Source organism: Chinchilla lanigera, unplaced genomic scaffold (genome assembly GCF_000276665.1).
Source record: "Chinchilla lanigera isolate Chin_1 unplaced genomic scaffold, ChiLan1.0 scaffold00013, whole genome shotgun sequence".
Lineage (NCBI taxonomy): Eukaryota > Metazoa > Chordata > Mammalia > Rodentia > Chinchillidae > Chinchilla > Chinchilla lanigera.
The window spans coordinates 31,966,575-31,981,489 of record NW_004955414.1 but is presented as its reverse complement, the minus strand read 5'-3'; the positions used below and the strand labels follow the sequence as shown (position 1 = coordinate 31,981,489).

The window sequence follows — 14,915 nt, the reverse complement described above, 5'->3', positions numbered from 1 at the left end:
GTTGAAAGCCATGTGTAGTTTATGGTTTCTGCACCTCAACATAGAGATGTGTAGATAATATACTATGATTTTTATAAAATATTTTCCATATTTGATAAAAATCTTAGTTTTATTTTTAGCAATGGTATAGTATTCAGATCCATGGAGTTTTTCTTTGAAGTTTATTATCATTTTAGAGAAGAAGTATCTGTTGTAGATTCCAGTAATTGTTTCTCCATTTTCTTAGGTATCTCAAAATTTTAAGAACTGAAGGCATTTAATGGGTAGTTGGATTGACCTGTTTTTTGTTTTGTTTTTTTCCCCCTTGAGATTTAAATTGTAAATGAATGTCTCTACAGAAGAAGCCAAGAACTTTTAAATTAATTCTTCTGTTTTGGGGTATGCAAATAGTGTCCAGAAGCTTAACTGAATAGTTTAATTGCCATCTTTTGAAGAATTTTAAAGTAGCTACAGCCTTGTGCTCTTCATTGGGTTACTTTATGTTAGGAAAATTTTGATAGGTGACACACAATTCTCATTCAAAAACTAGTGTCTTTCCCAGATTGAATTAAGGAAATATTAGTGTTGGAAGTTTTCATTTTGAATAAGGTTGTAGAAAATTATTTTGTGCTAAATGTTGGTCATCAAATGAAGTTTTATTTTTATAATTTAATGGAGCACATCAGTGGAACAGCCCCTCCCATAACTGAATTACAGAGTTACTGTACTTTTGGACAGCCTTTTTAAGTCCTTTTATTGCCATTTGAATATATATGTGTGATAACCCCTTGGAAAATTAAAGTATAGTAATTAGGCTGCTAATAGTTCAGGATTGCTGACTGCTATGTTTAGAGTTGAATTTACATTAGGTGTTGGTACTAGAAATAGAGCAAGCAAATTGGTGATGTGAGGAAAAAACCATGTTCATCCTCCATGCTTGTGCCTCTGAGCCATATCCCTGGCCCCCCAAAATATATTTTAAACTATTAATTTTATACTTTTGTCATTTAACGAGTTTTCTTTGAAATGTTTAGAGTAATTGTGTTCTCACGTGAATAAACTGCTTTTCACAAACTAATTTTAAAAATTCATATCCCTTTTACATCATTCAGTACCAAAGATGTGTAGATAATATGCACAAAAGACTTAAAAAAAAATGTGTGATGTTGTAGAAGATGAATTACTTATAGTTAAGTATCTTCATCTCTTTGTAAAACGCTACTTTGTGTTAATCCGTCTGACTTTGTGAAAAATAGGTAGTGTTGGGCTGGGGGTGAGACTCTGTAGAGCACTTGCCTCTTGCATATCCATGCTTAAGGTCCTAGGTTCTATACCCAGTGCAAAAAAAGAAAAGAGAAATAAAAAACAAAATAGGCAGTATATTATGGTGTTCAGTAACAGATGATTTCACTTTATTCATTGTGCCTATGATATATCCATATTATGCCACCTGAAGTGCCTTCTTCAGGACTGCCCAACAGTTTCATTCTCTCATATTAAAATTCATATTCAGTAATTTAAGTTCCATTTTTACTGAGCAAAATACTTTAAAATGTTATGGGGAACTAAAAAAATGAACAAGCGCCTTTGCACTTAAGCTCATTTTGGTCTGTTGGGTAGCCATACTGATATAGGTGAAAGAAACTCCTAACTTGAAAGATACTTGGGATGAATTCGTGTTCTCTAAAATTGAAGAATGAATTTTAGGGACAATGGAGGTTAAGAGCAGACTACATTTACTGAGGGAAAGAAAGCTTCTGTCCAAGAGGGACAGAAGGTGACCCGAGTGGGTTGCCAAGGAATCTGCCTCTTCCAGGGGTTTTTATAGAGCAAAACCATGAGATGAGGCAGGTCCAAGGTGGGGAAACATGGGAACTCAATAGGTGGGCATGAAGTGGGACAAAACTGTGATCAGCCAGTAAGATTACAAGTATAATTGCTCAGTAAAATTGATTAAATCAGGATCAAATGGGGGAGCTAGTCATGTAGCAAGCAGGCATGAATACAGAACAGGGGCTTTTCCTGTAGGGAGTTGGGTCAGTGACTTCCTGGCTTTTTCAAGGCGATTGATACCTATTTGGACTGTCAATCCCTGATGTCCATCCTCAGGGAGGTTTGTGGGTGCATTTGTTTGATCAAGGGCTCTGACTGCCTATAATATTTTTATTTAACTCATCTGCCTACAACAATACGAGTTTACAGATTCTGTGTTAATCACGGCTTTTGGGGTTATTATGACACAAACTCACTTTAAATTTACATAAGCAAAAAAATTTATAGGTTTACTTCAATGAAAGTATTGGTTTAGGAAGGATATGGTTGGATCCAGATGTGTAATGTATTACTAATAGAATCTATATTTTACTTAGCTTTCCTTTTTTATGGCTTGGATTCATTCTTAGGAAGCACCTCCTCTAGTAGTAGCAAAAGTGGCCACAGCAATAGAGATTTACACCCCTCATCAGTGTAGCAACCTAAACAGAAAGCCTACATTCAGCTGAGAAAGAAGTATGGTAGTACAGTATGCCTATAGTCCCAGCACTCCAGGAGACTGAGGCAGGAGGATCACAAGTTCAAACCGAGCCTGGGCAATTTTTAGTGAGTCAGTGAGACCCTGCCTCAAAATTAAATAAATAAAAAGGGCTGAGGATGTAACTCAGCAAAGGCCTCCGTACTAAAACAAAAAAAACCTTTCCTGGGTTAACTCTGATGAGCCAGACATGGTTCTTTTGGAGCAGTGGTGGATGTGGAAGTATGAGAGTAGGAATAATGCAGTCTTATTTTAACTACAAAGGACATAAAAGGCAAATGAGCAGTGACCAAAAAGGAAGCTATAGATTCTCTTGCCAGAAGCAGAGAAGTTGACAGGTTAAGCTAACAAAAATAAAGAGGTATCAGTGGTAGAATGCTTACTTAGCATACACAAAGACCTGAGTTCAATCTCTGGTGCTGCAAATGTAAAATAAAAGAAACTGTGATTTTTAAAAAAAATTGGTTGAGCAGAAAAAGGTGAATTCTGATAAGAGCTGCTTAGGAAAAGCTTCAGAGAGGTGGTAATATTTTAATTGGGCCCTGAAGGACAAGTAGTTTTTCCAAGGCAGAGAATGTATAAAGAAAGGAGTCACTCATGTGAAAAGTTGTGCAGTGAAGGAAGAAAATTAGAATGGAAACTACTAGAATCTAAAGGAGAATGTTAGAGATTTCATGTGGAGAAAACTGTAGCATTTTGCAGGGAAGGCAGTCGCAAATAAAAAAGTAGAGGAGTGTCCAGTAGGTTAAGGATGTATGTAGAGGAGGTAAATTTAGAAAGGAAAACCAGCCCAGCTGGGTGTGGTGGTGCGTGCCTGTAATCCCAGTACTTGGGAGGCTGAGGCAGGAGGATCCTTGCAAGTTTGAGACCAGCGTGGGCTACAAAGTGAGCTCAAGGCCAACCTGAACTGCATATCAAGACCCTGTCTCAAAAAGACAAAAATAAATAAATAAATAAAAAGGAAGGAAAACTATTCTCTGAGGACAAGTGAAATTAAGTGGTAGTGGTGGCAGAAATTAAACAAAGGAATTCATTGTTTAATAGTTAAGGAGTTTGCCTTTTGTTTTCTAAAATAAGTTATAAGACTAGGGATGTAACTCCTCTCCATCCCTAGCTCAACAGAAGAAAAATAAATAAATAAGAAAAAGGTTTTCAGTTATCTATTATTTTGTAACAAATCATTCCAAAGTGATAGTCTGTGTGAACAATTTGGCCTGAATTCAGCTGGGCGGTTTCTTCTACTGGTCTTGCTTGAGGCTGATGTCATCTGGAGTGTGGTTGGATAGTCTAGGTTGGTAGCATTTATGGTATGTCTAGTGGTTGCTTCTGGCTGTTGGCTGCATTTCTTGCTCCTAGTTTTCTCATTCTTGGTGAGCTTTCATTCACATTGCAGTGGCTGCTTTGAAGAAAGGAAGAGCTGAGGTAATGTTTCTTATGACTTAGTCTTGGAACTTGTTACTTTTTCCACAATCCATTAGTCCAAGTAAGTCATAAGTTCTGCTCAGATAAAGAGAATAGAGAATTAGACCCTTCTTTATTGGAGGTGGCAACAAAATCATACTGCAAAGGAGAGTATATATTCAAGTAGGAAGAATTTGGGCTCACTACCCCCAGCATTCTATTGTAAATATTTTCATTCATCATAGGCCAGTTAAAATTTATAGTGGGATACATCCATATACCTACCCCCTAGATTCTGTTAATGTCTTTTTATATTTGCATTATCACATTTCAACTATTATCCTTGTATCTATTAATTCATTGTTTTTATGCACTTCAAAGTAAATTGTAAACATCCTGTAAGTACTTGGTGCATATTTAGCAAGAGTTCAATATTTGCAGTTTTTTTTTCTCTTGATATAAGGTTTATATATAACAAAGGATTCAGATTTTAGGTAAACATCATGCCTGTGTTTTGCAGTCCTACTACAGGAGGAAAAAATTTGGAATTGCTTTTCAGTAAATTGCCTCAGAAATTAAGCTATACTTGTATGAAAGAATTGCAGAGTAATTTTTTGTTGTTGTTGTATTTTTTTGAGACGGGGTCTTACTATGTAGTTCAGACTGGCCTTGAGCTCACTTGTAGCTCAGGCTGGTCTTGAACTTGTAATGAACCTCCTGCCTCAGCCTCCCGAGGGCTGGGATTACAGGCATGTTTTACCACACTCATTTACAAAGTAATATTTTGGGGACATTCCTTGAGTACATCCTTCTTTATATCCTTACCATAATATTATCACTTATCACCTAGATTTTCATTCTTATTAATTTAAATTTACTTGGGGCATTTCCCTACATCCTTTCACTGAGCGTCTTTCCTTAGTGCTGGGACTACAAGTGTGTACCACCATGTCCCTGGTGCTTTTTTTTTTTTGAAACAAGGTCTCATTAAGTTGCTAAATTGCCCAGACTGACCTTGAATTTGTGATCTTCATCTTAGTCACCGCACCTATCTCATATAGCTTCTTAAACCAAAGTGATATAATAAAGTGGTATAACTCCGGAATCCACATTTAACCCCATATCAAATTGATTAGAAGCAAGAAATGTGCCTTCTATTGCACAGTAGGTAACTTTTTAAGTGGTCATATTGCTTCTCAGGGTAATCTTGGCCTAAATTGTTTGTCTTAAATAAGGGAGTGTAGATTTTTATTAATGGACTGACAAGAAGGGACCCCCCTACCCTTTCTTTTTTGGTGGTACTGGGAATTTAACAGAGGACCTTCACCTTGATGTCACTAAGTTGATGGTGCAAACTTGCTAGAGATTTGCAGTCTTCCTGTTTTAGTCTACCAGAGTGCTGGGATTATAGGTGTGTGCCACTGTGCTTGACTAGAGAAGGTTTAAAAATTAACTTCTGGTCTTTTCATGGCTAAAAAATAAGGATTTTTTAAATGGAAAGTTTTGCTGTTATAACAATTGATTTAACCTGCAGATAATCAGAACACAAGTATGATTGAAACTATGCGATGCATTTAGTCCTAATTTAACCGTTGAGTGGAATATTACAGCTTTTTTTTTTTTTTGGTACTGGGTATTGAACTTGAGACTTCGTGCTTGCCAGGCAGGCATTTCTGCCATGGAGCTATATATTCCCGGCCCCTATTACAGCTTCTTATAGCCTTAATACTTTTGTCTTACTATTCTAAGCTATGTTACATTATACATTTTTATTATTTCTAGAATATTATAAACCCTTACTCAGTTTCTCATGGTTTTTTTTTTGTTGTTGTTGTTGTCGTCTTTGAGACAAGGTCTCACTATGCAGGTCAGGTTGGCCTTGAACTCATGATGATCCTCCTGCCTCAGCCTCCTAAGTGCTGGGGATGATAAATAGGCATGTGCCACCACACCTGGCCTTTTTTTTTTTTTTTTTTTTTTCTAGACAGACTCGCTATATAGTTCAGGCTGGCCTTAACCTCACATGTAGCCCAGGCTGGCCGCAAATTTGTGATCTTTCTGCCTGAGCCTCCCAAGTGCTGGATTTATAGGGATGTACCACCATGCCTGGCTTGTACTGGGGGTTGAAACCAGGGCCTCATGCAAGCTAGGCAAGTGCTCTTGCATGCACTGAGCTGTATCCCTAGCACTTTTTATTTTATTTTTAACTTTGAGACAGAATCTTGATAAATTGCCCTGGCTTGCCCTGAACTTGTGATCCTTCTGCCTCAGCCTCCTTAGCATCTAGGATTATAGGTGTATGCCACCATAGTCAGTTTAACATATTTTGATGAAATATAGCTCCTTATTTGATTGAGTAGGTAGTGGGTGCTTTTAATACTAATTGGCTTTTGAGCAATTTAACAAATGATGAAAGTTCACAACTATTTTGTTTGTTTGTTTTTTCTGGTACTGGGAATCGAACTCACAACCTTGCGCTTGCCAGGCAGGCGCTATGCCGCAGAGCTAAATCCCCAGCCCCAGTCACAACTATTTTGACTTTGGATTTGTACAGCAGCAAACCCTAACTGAACTCTTGAAAATATGTAACTGGCAGTTAGGTTATTTCATGCCAAGAATTCTGCCACAAGAGCCACTGGTTAATGGCAGCCGTTGTGGTAGCTAAAGTGCCATCTATATATGTACAAGCCAGCTGTTTTATTAGATCAGGAAATGAGATAGTTATGTGTATCTAAACATCTTCCTTAATCCAGCAGTATATAGGGCATTAAATGTTCCAGATTTCACCCAGTTGTTCATTTTATTTGTGTAAGTGGCTTCAAATCTTGAATCATATGGGGTAGGTTTCAAACAATAAATTTATCTGTGCTTACAAAATCTAATTGAGTGTTTGCTTATTGTTATATATAGGCCTTGCTATTTTGGAAGCTACAAGAGAAAATAGATTGGAAGAAGATTTGGTCTCTTTAATGGACATGGCTCAGATATCCAGCAACAATGGATTTAAACAGTGTTCATCTACTCATTTGGAACCAATAAGAACAAAAGAAGTAGACAAAGAAGAAGCATTACAGATGGAAGCAGAGGCTTTAGCAAAACTGCAAAAGGATAAACAAGTGACTGACAATCAGAGAGCCTTTGAGTTGACAAGCAGCACCAGACAAAAAACACAAGTTTTAAACCAACAGGATTATGATCTTATGGTGTTTCCTGAATCAGAGTCCCACAAGAGAGCAGTTGATATTGATGTAGATAAGCTCACCCAAGCTGAACTTGAGAAATTATTATTGGATGATGATTTTGAGACTAGAAAAACACCTGCATTGCCAGTTACTCCTGTTCTGAGCCCTTCATTTTCAGCACAGCTCTATCTTAGACCTTCGATTCAGAGAGGACAGTGGCCACCTGGATTATCTGGACCTTCCACTTACACTTCTATTTATCCTTCAATTTACAGTAAACAGGCTGCATTCCAAAATGGCTTCAATCCAAGAATGCCTACTTTTCCATCTACCGAACCTATATGTTTAAGACTTCCAGGACAGTCTCCATATTTCTCATATCCTTTGACACCTGCCACACCCTTTCATCCACAAGGAAGTTTACCAATCTACCGTCCAGTGGTCAATCCTGAGATGGCAAAACTATTTGACAAAATAGCTAGTACATCAGAATTTTTAAAGAATGGAAAAGCAAGGACTGATTTGGAGATAACAAATTCAAAAGTTACAGTCAACAATCTACAGGGATCTCCAAAGTCTGAGGATATTAGTAAATTTGACTGGCTAGACTTGGATCCTCTAAGTAAGCCAAAGGTGGACAATGTGGAAGTATTAGACCATGAAGAAGATGGAAATGTCCCAAGTTTGCTAGCAGAGGATCCTTGGGATGCTGTTCTTCTAGGAGTGAGATCACCAGCAAGTTGTCACCTCGAAAGAAAGGTGAATGGAAAATCTCTTTCTGGAGCAACTGTAACAAGAAGCCAGTCTCTAAATATTCGAACAACTCAGCTTGCAAAAGTCCAGGGCCAAATACCTCAGGTATAGGATTTTCTTACTAACCTCTCAAACTTAGTAAAACATAAAATTCATATTGGTGTGCATGATTTATTAGGAAAAATATTTTTATTTTAAGGTTTGTTTTTCTTTGCCTCTAAGAGTGCTTTGATTGTATGGCAAGTTGTTTACTTTTGATATTCTAATGTGAAAAGTAAAAACATTCTAATCAAAGAACTGGCTGTCACTGAGGCATTTAAGGTACTCTTGCCTTTCCATATCTCATTATGTATTATCCTTTCCTTTTTTATTTTTTCAAAGCCAACAATTTTGATTTCTAACTTCATTATAGAAATTATTGTTATGTTGTTTTTAACCATGAATGACTGAGTGTATGAGAGAATAATTAAAACAGTTTACAGTTATTTGGCAAGGGCAGTTGCCTAGAACCTATTCTAATTATTGAAGAGTCATTTTCCACTAATGGAGGCAGATGATCTGAGGTGAATTAAAGTTACCATCCCTGAGGCTTTTTTTTTTTTTTGGATATGGTTAATTTTTATCTAATACATGAAACATAAGAGTTGTACATATTTGTAGGGGTACATATTTGTAGGGGTTCAATAGATGTTTTAATGCATGTATACATTGTATGATTTTTTGTTTTGTTTTGGTTTTTGGTTTTTCTTCTGGTATGGGGAATCGAACTCACGACCTTGCACTTGCCAGACAGGTGCTGTACTGCTGAGCTAAATCCCCAGCCCCCTATATGATGTTTAATCAGATTAAACATACCTACTTCCTCAAATGTTTTTCATTTCTTCTTTTTTTCCATTTGCAGTACTGGGGGTTGAACCAGGGTCTTTGCACTGAGCTATATCCCCAGCCCTTTTAATTTCTGTGTATGTCCCTTTTTTTTGGGTACCAGGAATTGAACTCAGGACCTTGCACTTGCCAGGCAGGTGCTTGTGCCACTGAGCTATATCCCTGGCCCCATGTATGTGTGTCTTTTTTTGAGACAGGGTTTCACTATGCTGTTCAAGCTGGCCTTGAACTTACTTTGTAGCCCAGGCTAACCTCAAACTTGTAGTGATCCTCTTGCCTCACCCTCCCAAGTGCTGGGGTTATAGGCATGCGCCATCACGCCCTGGCTCCTTTTAATTTTTTTATTTTCAGACAAGTTCTTGTTAAGTCACTAACTTGCCTACGCTAGGCTTAAATTTGTTATCCTTCTGCTCAGCCTCCCAAGATAGGTGCCACCGTACCTCATTTATGGTAAATACGTTCAAGATCTCTTTTTTTAGCTTTTTGAAATATATAGTTCAGAGCCGGGTGTGGTTGCACATGCCTGTAATCCCAGCACTTGGGAAGCTGAGGCAGGAGGATTGTTGGGAGTTCGAGACCAGCCTGGGCTACAAAGTGAGCTCAAGGCCAGCCTGAACGGCTTATTGAGACTCTGTCTCAAAAAAAAAAAAAAAAAAAACTTCTTCTTGGGCCTGGTGCCACATGCCTGTAATCTTAGGTACTCAGGTGGCTTGAGGTAAGAGGATTATAAACTGGAGGCCAACCTGGGCAATTGAAGGAGATCCTGTCTCAAAATAAAGAGAGCTGGGTGTGTAACTCAATGTGAGGCCTAGTTCAGTTCTCACTATTGAAAAGGAGGGTGGAGATCAGCTTCCTAAATTCAGTTACATGTCACAATGTTGTACAAGTTTAGATCTAGTCAATCCTGACTTGTGGTGGGGGTGGGGAGAGTGTGAAATTTGAAGGGAAGCAAGAGGATTGTTTTGAGTTCAAGGCCAGCCTGCACTGCATAGCAAGACTCTGTCTCAGAAACACCAAAAATAAAAACAGAAATTTGAAAGATTTTTTTCCCCAAAACTTACCCTAAGTGATTCTAATGCAGCCAATCTGCTGTTCTCTAGAACCTCTTGAGTAGATACCTTGAAAACTTTCCTCATACTTTAGGAGCCTGTGAGGCTGGAAGTGTGGCAAGATAAAGAAGTATAAAAAATAGGGTAACCTGGGAACAGTTTCTTTTCAGTCTAAATTAGTAGCTGAGATTGCTAATGCCTTTTTCTTTACCAAACCTCAATTTTCTTTTTCCTGCTGCCCTGTTTAGTTTAGATTGGTCATTTCCAGTTCTTGTGTTTTTCACCATTTCCTTTGCCCATGTCAGTGTTCCTGTATACATCTTCTCCTGATAATATTTGTCACAGGACCATGTTGCTATTTTTCTTATTTGGAATGTCTTTATAAGGTGTCTGAGAGGAATAATGAAGTTAGGTAGGTTCTTTTTTTTCTTTTTTTGTGATACCGGGAATTGAACTAAGGACCTTGCGCTTGCCAGGCAGGCACTTAGACCACTGAGCTGTATCTCCGGCCCTGGTAGGTAGGTTCTTAAAGGTAAAAGTTTCCCTAGCAAGATTTGCTAGTCAGTTTACAGAGAACTGCTAGTTGCTCAGACAGTGGGAATTAATGAGATTGCTGAGTAGGATCAGTTTTAGCAGAAACATGTTCCTAGATTTTAAGGCAGTAATAAACAAATAGGTTATGAGAGGTATGGGTCAATCTAGCTCAGATTTCTGATTGATCAGCTGACCAAGTAGGCAAAAATAGCATAATTTGGTCAGCTGATCAATCAGAAATCAGCTAAATTGGGTGGTGGTGCTTGCCTATAATCCCAGTACTTGGGAGGCTAACGTACGAGGATTGCTGCGAGTTTGAGGCCAGCCTGGGCTATACAGTGAATTCAAGGCCAGCATGAACTGCACAGTGAAACCCTGTTTCAAAAAGACAAAAAAGTAGAAATCAGAGCTAAATTATTGCAGTGTAGTACATCAAGAATTTTGCTTAATATCATGCTGTCTGAATTTGGGTAGCTTGGGCAACCTGCCCAGTCAGCTTAACTGCAGCATGGCTGAGGAGGTAGATATTTGTTATCACTCCATTTTCTGCTGTACGAAAGCCTCATCTAATAATAATATTTAAGCACCACATTCTAAGAGAGGCAACCAGTAAACTACAGTTTGTCTCAAAAAAAGACTTCAGGTTTTATCTTATTTTTTTATTTTAAAGAGTAAAAGAAGGATAACATAATAATGGGGGGACTTACCAAATTACAGACAAAGTGGTAGGAATTTACCAATGGTTATTGTTTTACATATTGTTATCTACAAGATAGTTTCTCAGGAAAACAAATAGAAAAACAATAGTTACAGACAAAAGAGGTAGGAGATTATCAATAGTTGTTGTACTATACTTTGGTATCTTCAAAGTGGCTTCTAAAGAAAATAAATAAGAGCTATACGTGAGTGACCTATTGAATAATCATTAACTATTCTCAATGGTTGTTGTAGGAAACACATAATAATAGACATGCATCCATTTACGAAATAGGATAGGAACAATACAAACATTACAGAGTTATGGATAGATTAGTAGGAAAATATCAATGGCTGCTGTAAGACATGGTGGTATTTTCAAAGTGGTTTCTCAGGAAGACAGAGATACGCAAGAAGGATCTAACAAGTAGTTCCAGCCTAAGGGTTGTCAAAAATAGTGTATTACCTCCTCACCAGTGACTCCTTTCACTGAGGTGTGATGGCTGGAAGGAAGGCCAGGATTGAAAAGAAGGACCAAGAGACTCGCACCTGTGTCTAGCAACAGGCTGTTTTCTTGTTCCTCCATAGTCATGATTACCCAGGGTCTTTTTTTTTTTTAAAGAGCAGAATATATTTATTTATTTATTTATTTATTTTGCTTTTTTTTTTTTTTTTGTCTTTTGAGACAAGGTCTCACTGTGCAGTTCAAGCTGGCCTTGAGCTCACTTTGTAAAAGCCCAGGCTGGCCTCAAACTTGCAATGACCCTCCTGCCTCAGCCTCCCAAGTGCTGGGATTACAGGTGTGCACCACCAGCCCGGCTTCAGAATATATTTATTGAGGGAAAGAAAGCTTCTGTCCAAGAGAGGGACAGAAGAGGGGTCCGAGTGGGTTTACCCATAATTTCAGTTTTCAAGGTCTAGAAGTTATGTTATTTAAGGAACTACTGAAAATAGTTTGAGACATTTTGCCTGAAGAAGAAAATATTCATAGGGTATACATCATGCTTTGGATGTGAGTTTTTTTCATCTATGAAGTAGTGGGTTAGACTAGATGATTTCTGAGATCCTTTTGGTGAAAAATAAAGTTCACAAAATTGTTACTTAACAGAGGAAATGAGCTATTTTTAGGTTTTATATTTTGAACATAGGTTTTCAAACCAATTTGGTGAAAAGAATACCTTGAAATTCATGGCATTTTTGCAAACAGGATAGAATATTTATATACTAAAATTTTCAGTATATTAGAGATATTAAGTATGTTTGTGCTACATTAGGAAATAATTTGTTAGATTTTAATCATGTGAAATATTGGCAGGGGTTAAAATTAAAATACATTTTATAGAAAACCTTAAAATCAAGCCAATCCCATTTGCTTGTATTTTTCCTATGAACGAGAAATTCAGTTTAGTGTAACTTAATTTTGAAATCTAGTGTCCCAAAAAGTAGAACTCTAGAATGAATGGGGAAGAAAATTGAAGAAGGCAGATTGGATGGTGAAATACATACACGGGAATTTAGAAACAGCCATTTCATAATTGTTGCTCTCGGATTGTAAACAGTGATTAGAGGCATTCAATCAGAAGTTTGATGTGCACCTGTTACAAATGCTACCTGCAGAAAGGATTTTAATATTCAAGGAAAAGTTCAAAGCCCTTTATTAATGCTAAGATTTTACTTGGTTTGTGTAGAAAAATGAGGTTTGGTGTAAACCAAAGGGAGAGGTACACAGAGCATTAATAATCTGACTTTGGAAGTCTGTGGTACAAGAATTTTAATTTGCACAAACCATTCTACTTAGAAGCAGTTCCTGAAGTTCATACTTTTTGTTGCAAAATGTTATTGTAGTGCCTGTTCTTCATAATTATTTCACATCCTTAAGTGTTAATTTCCTGTCAGAAATTTGCTTTGTGGTAAACTCAACTGAAAAGGGTATTTTTCTCCTTATTCAGCAAGCTCACTTCCTGTTTCCTTCTAGTGTCTTTTGTTTTGTTAATAATAATCTAAATAGTGTAGTTTAAATATTTTGTGACTAAAACCAAGAAAAAGAACAATACTTAAAACTGTCCTTTGGCAATTTAGTTTAAATCAGACTTAGTTAATAGCTATGAACTTAGCTGCTTTGAGCAGACCTCAAAAGATTTTAGTAGTGGGGTCGATTTATTTTCATAAGAGTGGCTTTCCAAAATTTTATGAATACTGACTCTTTCTAAAAGTTGTATTAACAGTATAAATGTATTCCCACTAGCAGACTATTATTAATTTTTAAGAAGAGGAAAAGTTAAAATATAATTGTTATTTTCTGGCTGAGTATATTTGAAAAATTCACTTAAGTCTCTGTAAAAATTTTAAAAATATAAATGAGGATGTAACCAACTTTGCTGAATAGTTACTGATAAACTTTGTGCTCAAAGTATAATTGATTGGGAACTTGGTACTTTATGCCATCTGATTTCTGAGTCATATGGCATGAATCTTAAACCTTACATATGTATAAATCTTACCCGTATGGTATTCATGTAACTGCTTTTTAAAAAATCAAAATATATACCAATAAGTTTCTGTGAATTATTTTAAACCTTCATCATTTTCCTTAAATCTCCAAACCCACCCCTACTTTCTCTTCCCTATAGATGACCTATTTAATTACTTAGCTGTTTTGCAAACTGAGGTCAAGCCCATCCACTGTGTTAAGGTATACCTGCTCACCTCAGACTTCCCTCCTTTTTCTGATGTGGAGGGAAGAGATATTCCTTCCCTTTTCTTTCTTTTTTTTTTTTTTTTTTGGCTTTTTTCTGGTACCGGGAATTGAACTCCCGAACTTGCACTTGCCAGGCAGATGCTGTGCCGCAGAGCTAAATCCCCAGCCCTCCTTCCCTTTTCTAAAACCTAACTCTTTCTGTCCTTTTTTTTATTCACATTTGCTCTTTTCCTGCGAAATCATTGCTCATTAAAGAGAAATTCTGGTTTGTTGCTTTCTTCTAGTTCCTATCATGTTACAGAAAGTTGTTTTTGGTAACAGTTATACTAATTACCAGTACAATGGACACTTTCATTGTTAAAGCCTTTTTACTTAATTTTCAAATATTCACTTTTTTAAAAAAAACTTTTGATGTCCTAGGTAAAACTACTTCCTAGTTTTCTTCCTATGACCTTTGACTCCCTTTTTCTTTGTCTAACCCTTCAGTATAGGTATTCCTTCCAAATTTTGTCTTGGTTCTTTCAAGACAAGTTGTTCTCCTTTGGTCAGTGCTTTATTTTTGAGACTCTAAGACACTTTAAAGTAACTCCTTGGCTTTTTATGATTGATGTGTTTTGATCAATTTTATGTGTCAACTTAAGTAGGCCATGGGGTGCGTAGATATTTTATCAAATACTATTTTGGGAGTATCTGTGAGATTAACATTTGAATTGGTAGACTGAGTAAAACAGATATTAACACCTAATACGAGTGGGCTTCATCCAGTAAATTGAGAGCAGCAGCCCACCTCCACTCCTAGCAAGTTGGAACTCCTCTTGTCTGACCACTTCTAACTGGGAAATTCATTTTTTCCCCTGCCTTTGGACTCAAAACCCTAACATCAGCTCTCCTGGAACTCCACCATTGTGTTGCTTGTGTCTCTAGCTTACCAACTGCAGATCTTGAAACTTATCAGTTCAATAATGGTGTGAGTTAATTCCTTGTAATAAATATCTCTTTCTGTCCTCTCTGAGAAATCCAGCTCTGTGCTTTCCAGATGCAGCCCCTGGTGTACCCCTCAGCCTTACAAAGAAATGGTTTCCTGTTGATGGAGTTTAGCCCTGTTTAGCTAAAATGTTGCTCTCTCAATGATCCTGATAGATGCCGACAGGAATTAGCAGAGAGAGAAATTTACCTGTACAAAATTACAAAAATTAGATGATCCCTAA

General features: G+C 37.1%; 1 protein-coding gene across 2 annotated transcripts in view; it reads left to right on the top strand.

Annotated features, from left to right (window-relative positions):
* Pik3c2a (phosphatidylinositol-4-phosphate 3-kinase, catalytic subunit type 2 alpha) overlaps positions 1-14,915 on the top strand; it is a 103,570-nt gene that overhangs the window by 18,241 nt on the left and 70,414 nt on the right. For both annotated transcript variants that reach the window (XM_005380376.2, XM_013512017.1), the window contains exon 2: positions 6,821-7,950. In XM_005380376.2, the coding sequence (XP_005380433.1) occupies positions 6,880-7,950 (1,071 nt within the window). In that variant the 5' untranslated portion in view covers positions 6,821-6,879. The remainder of the gene's footprint in view (positions 1-6,820; positions 7,951-14,915) is intronic.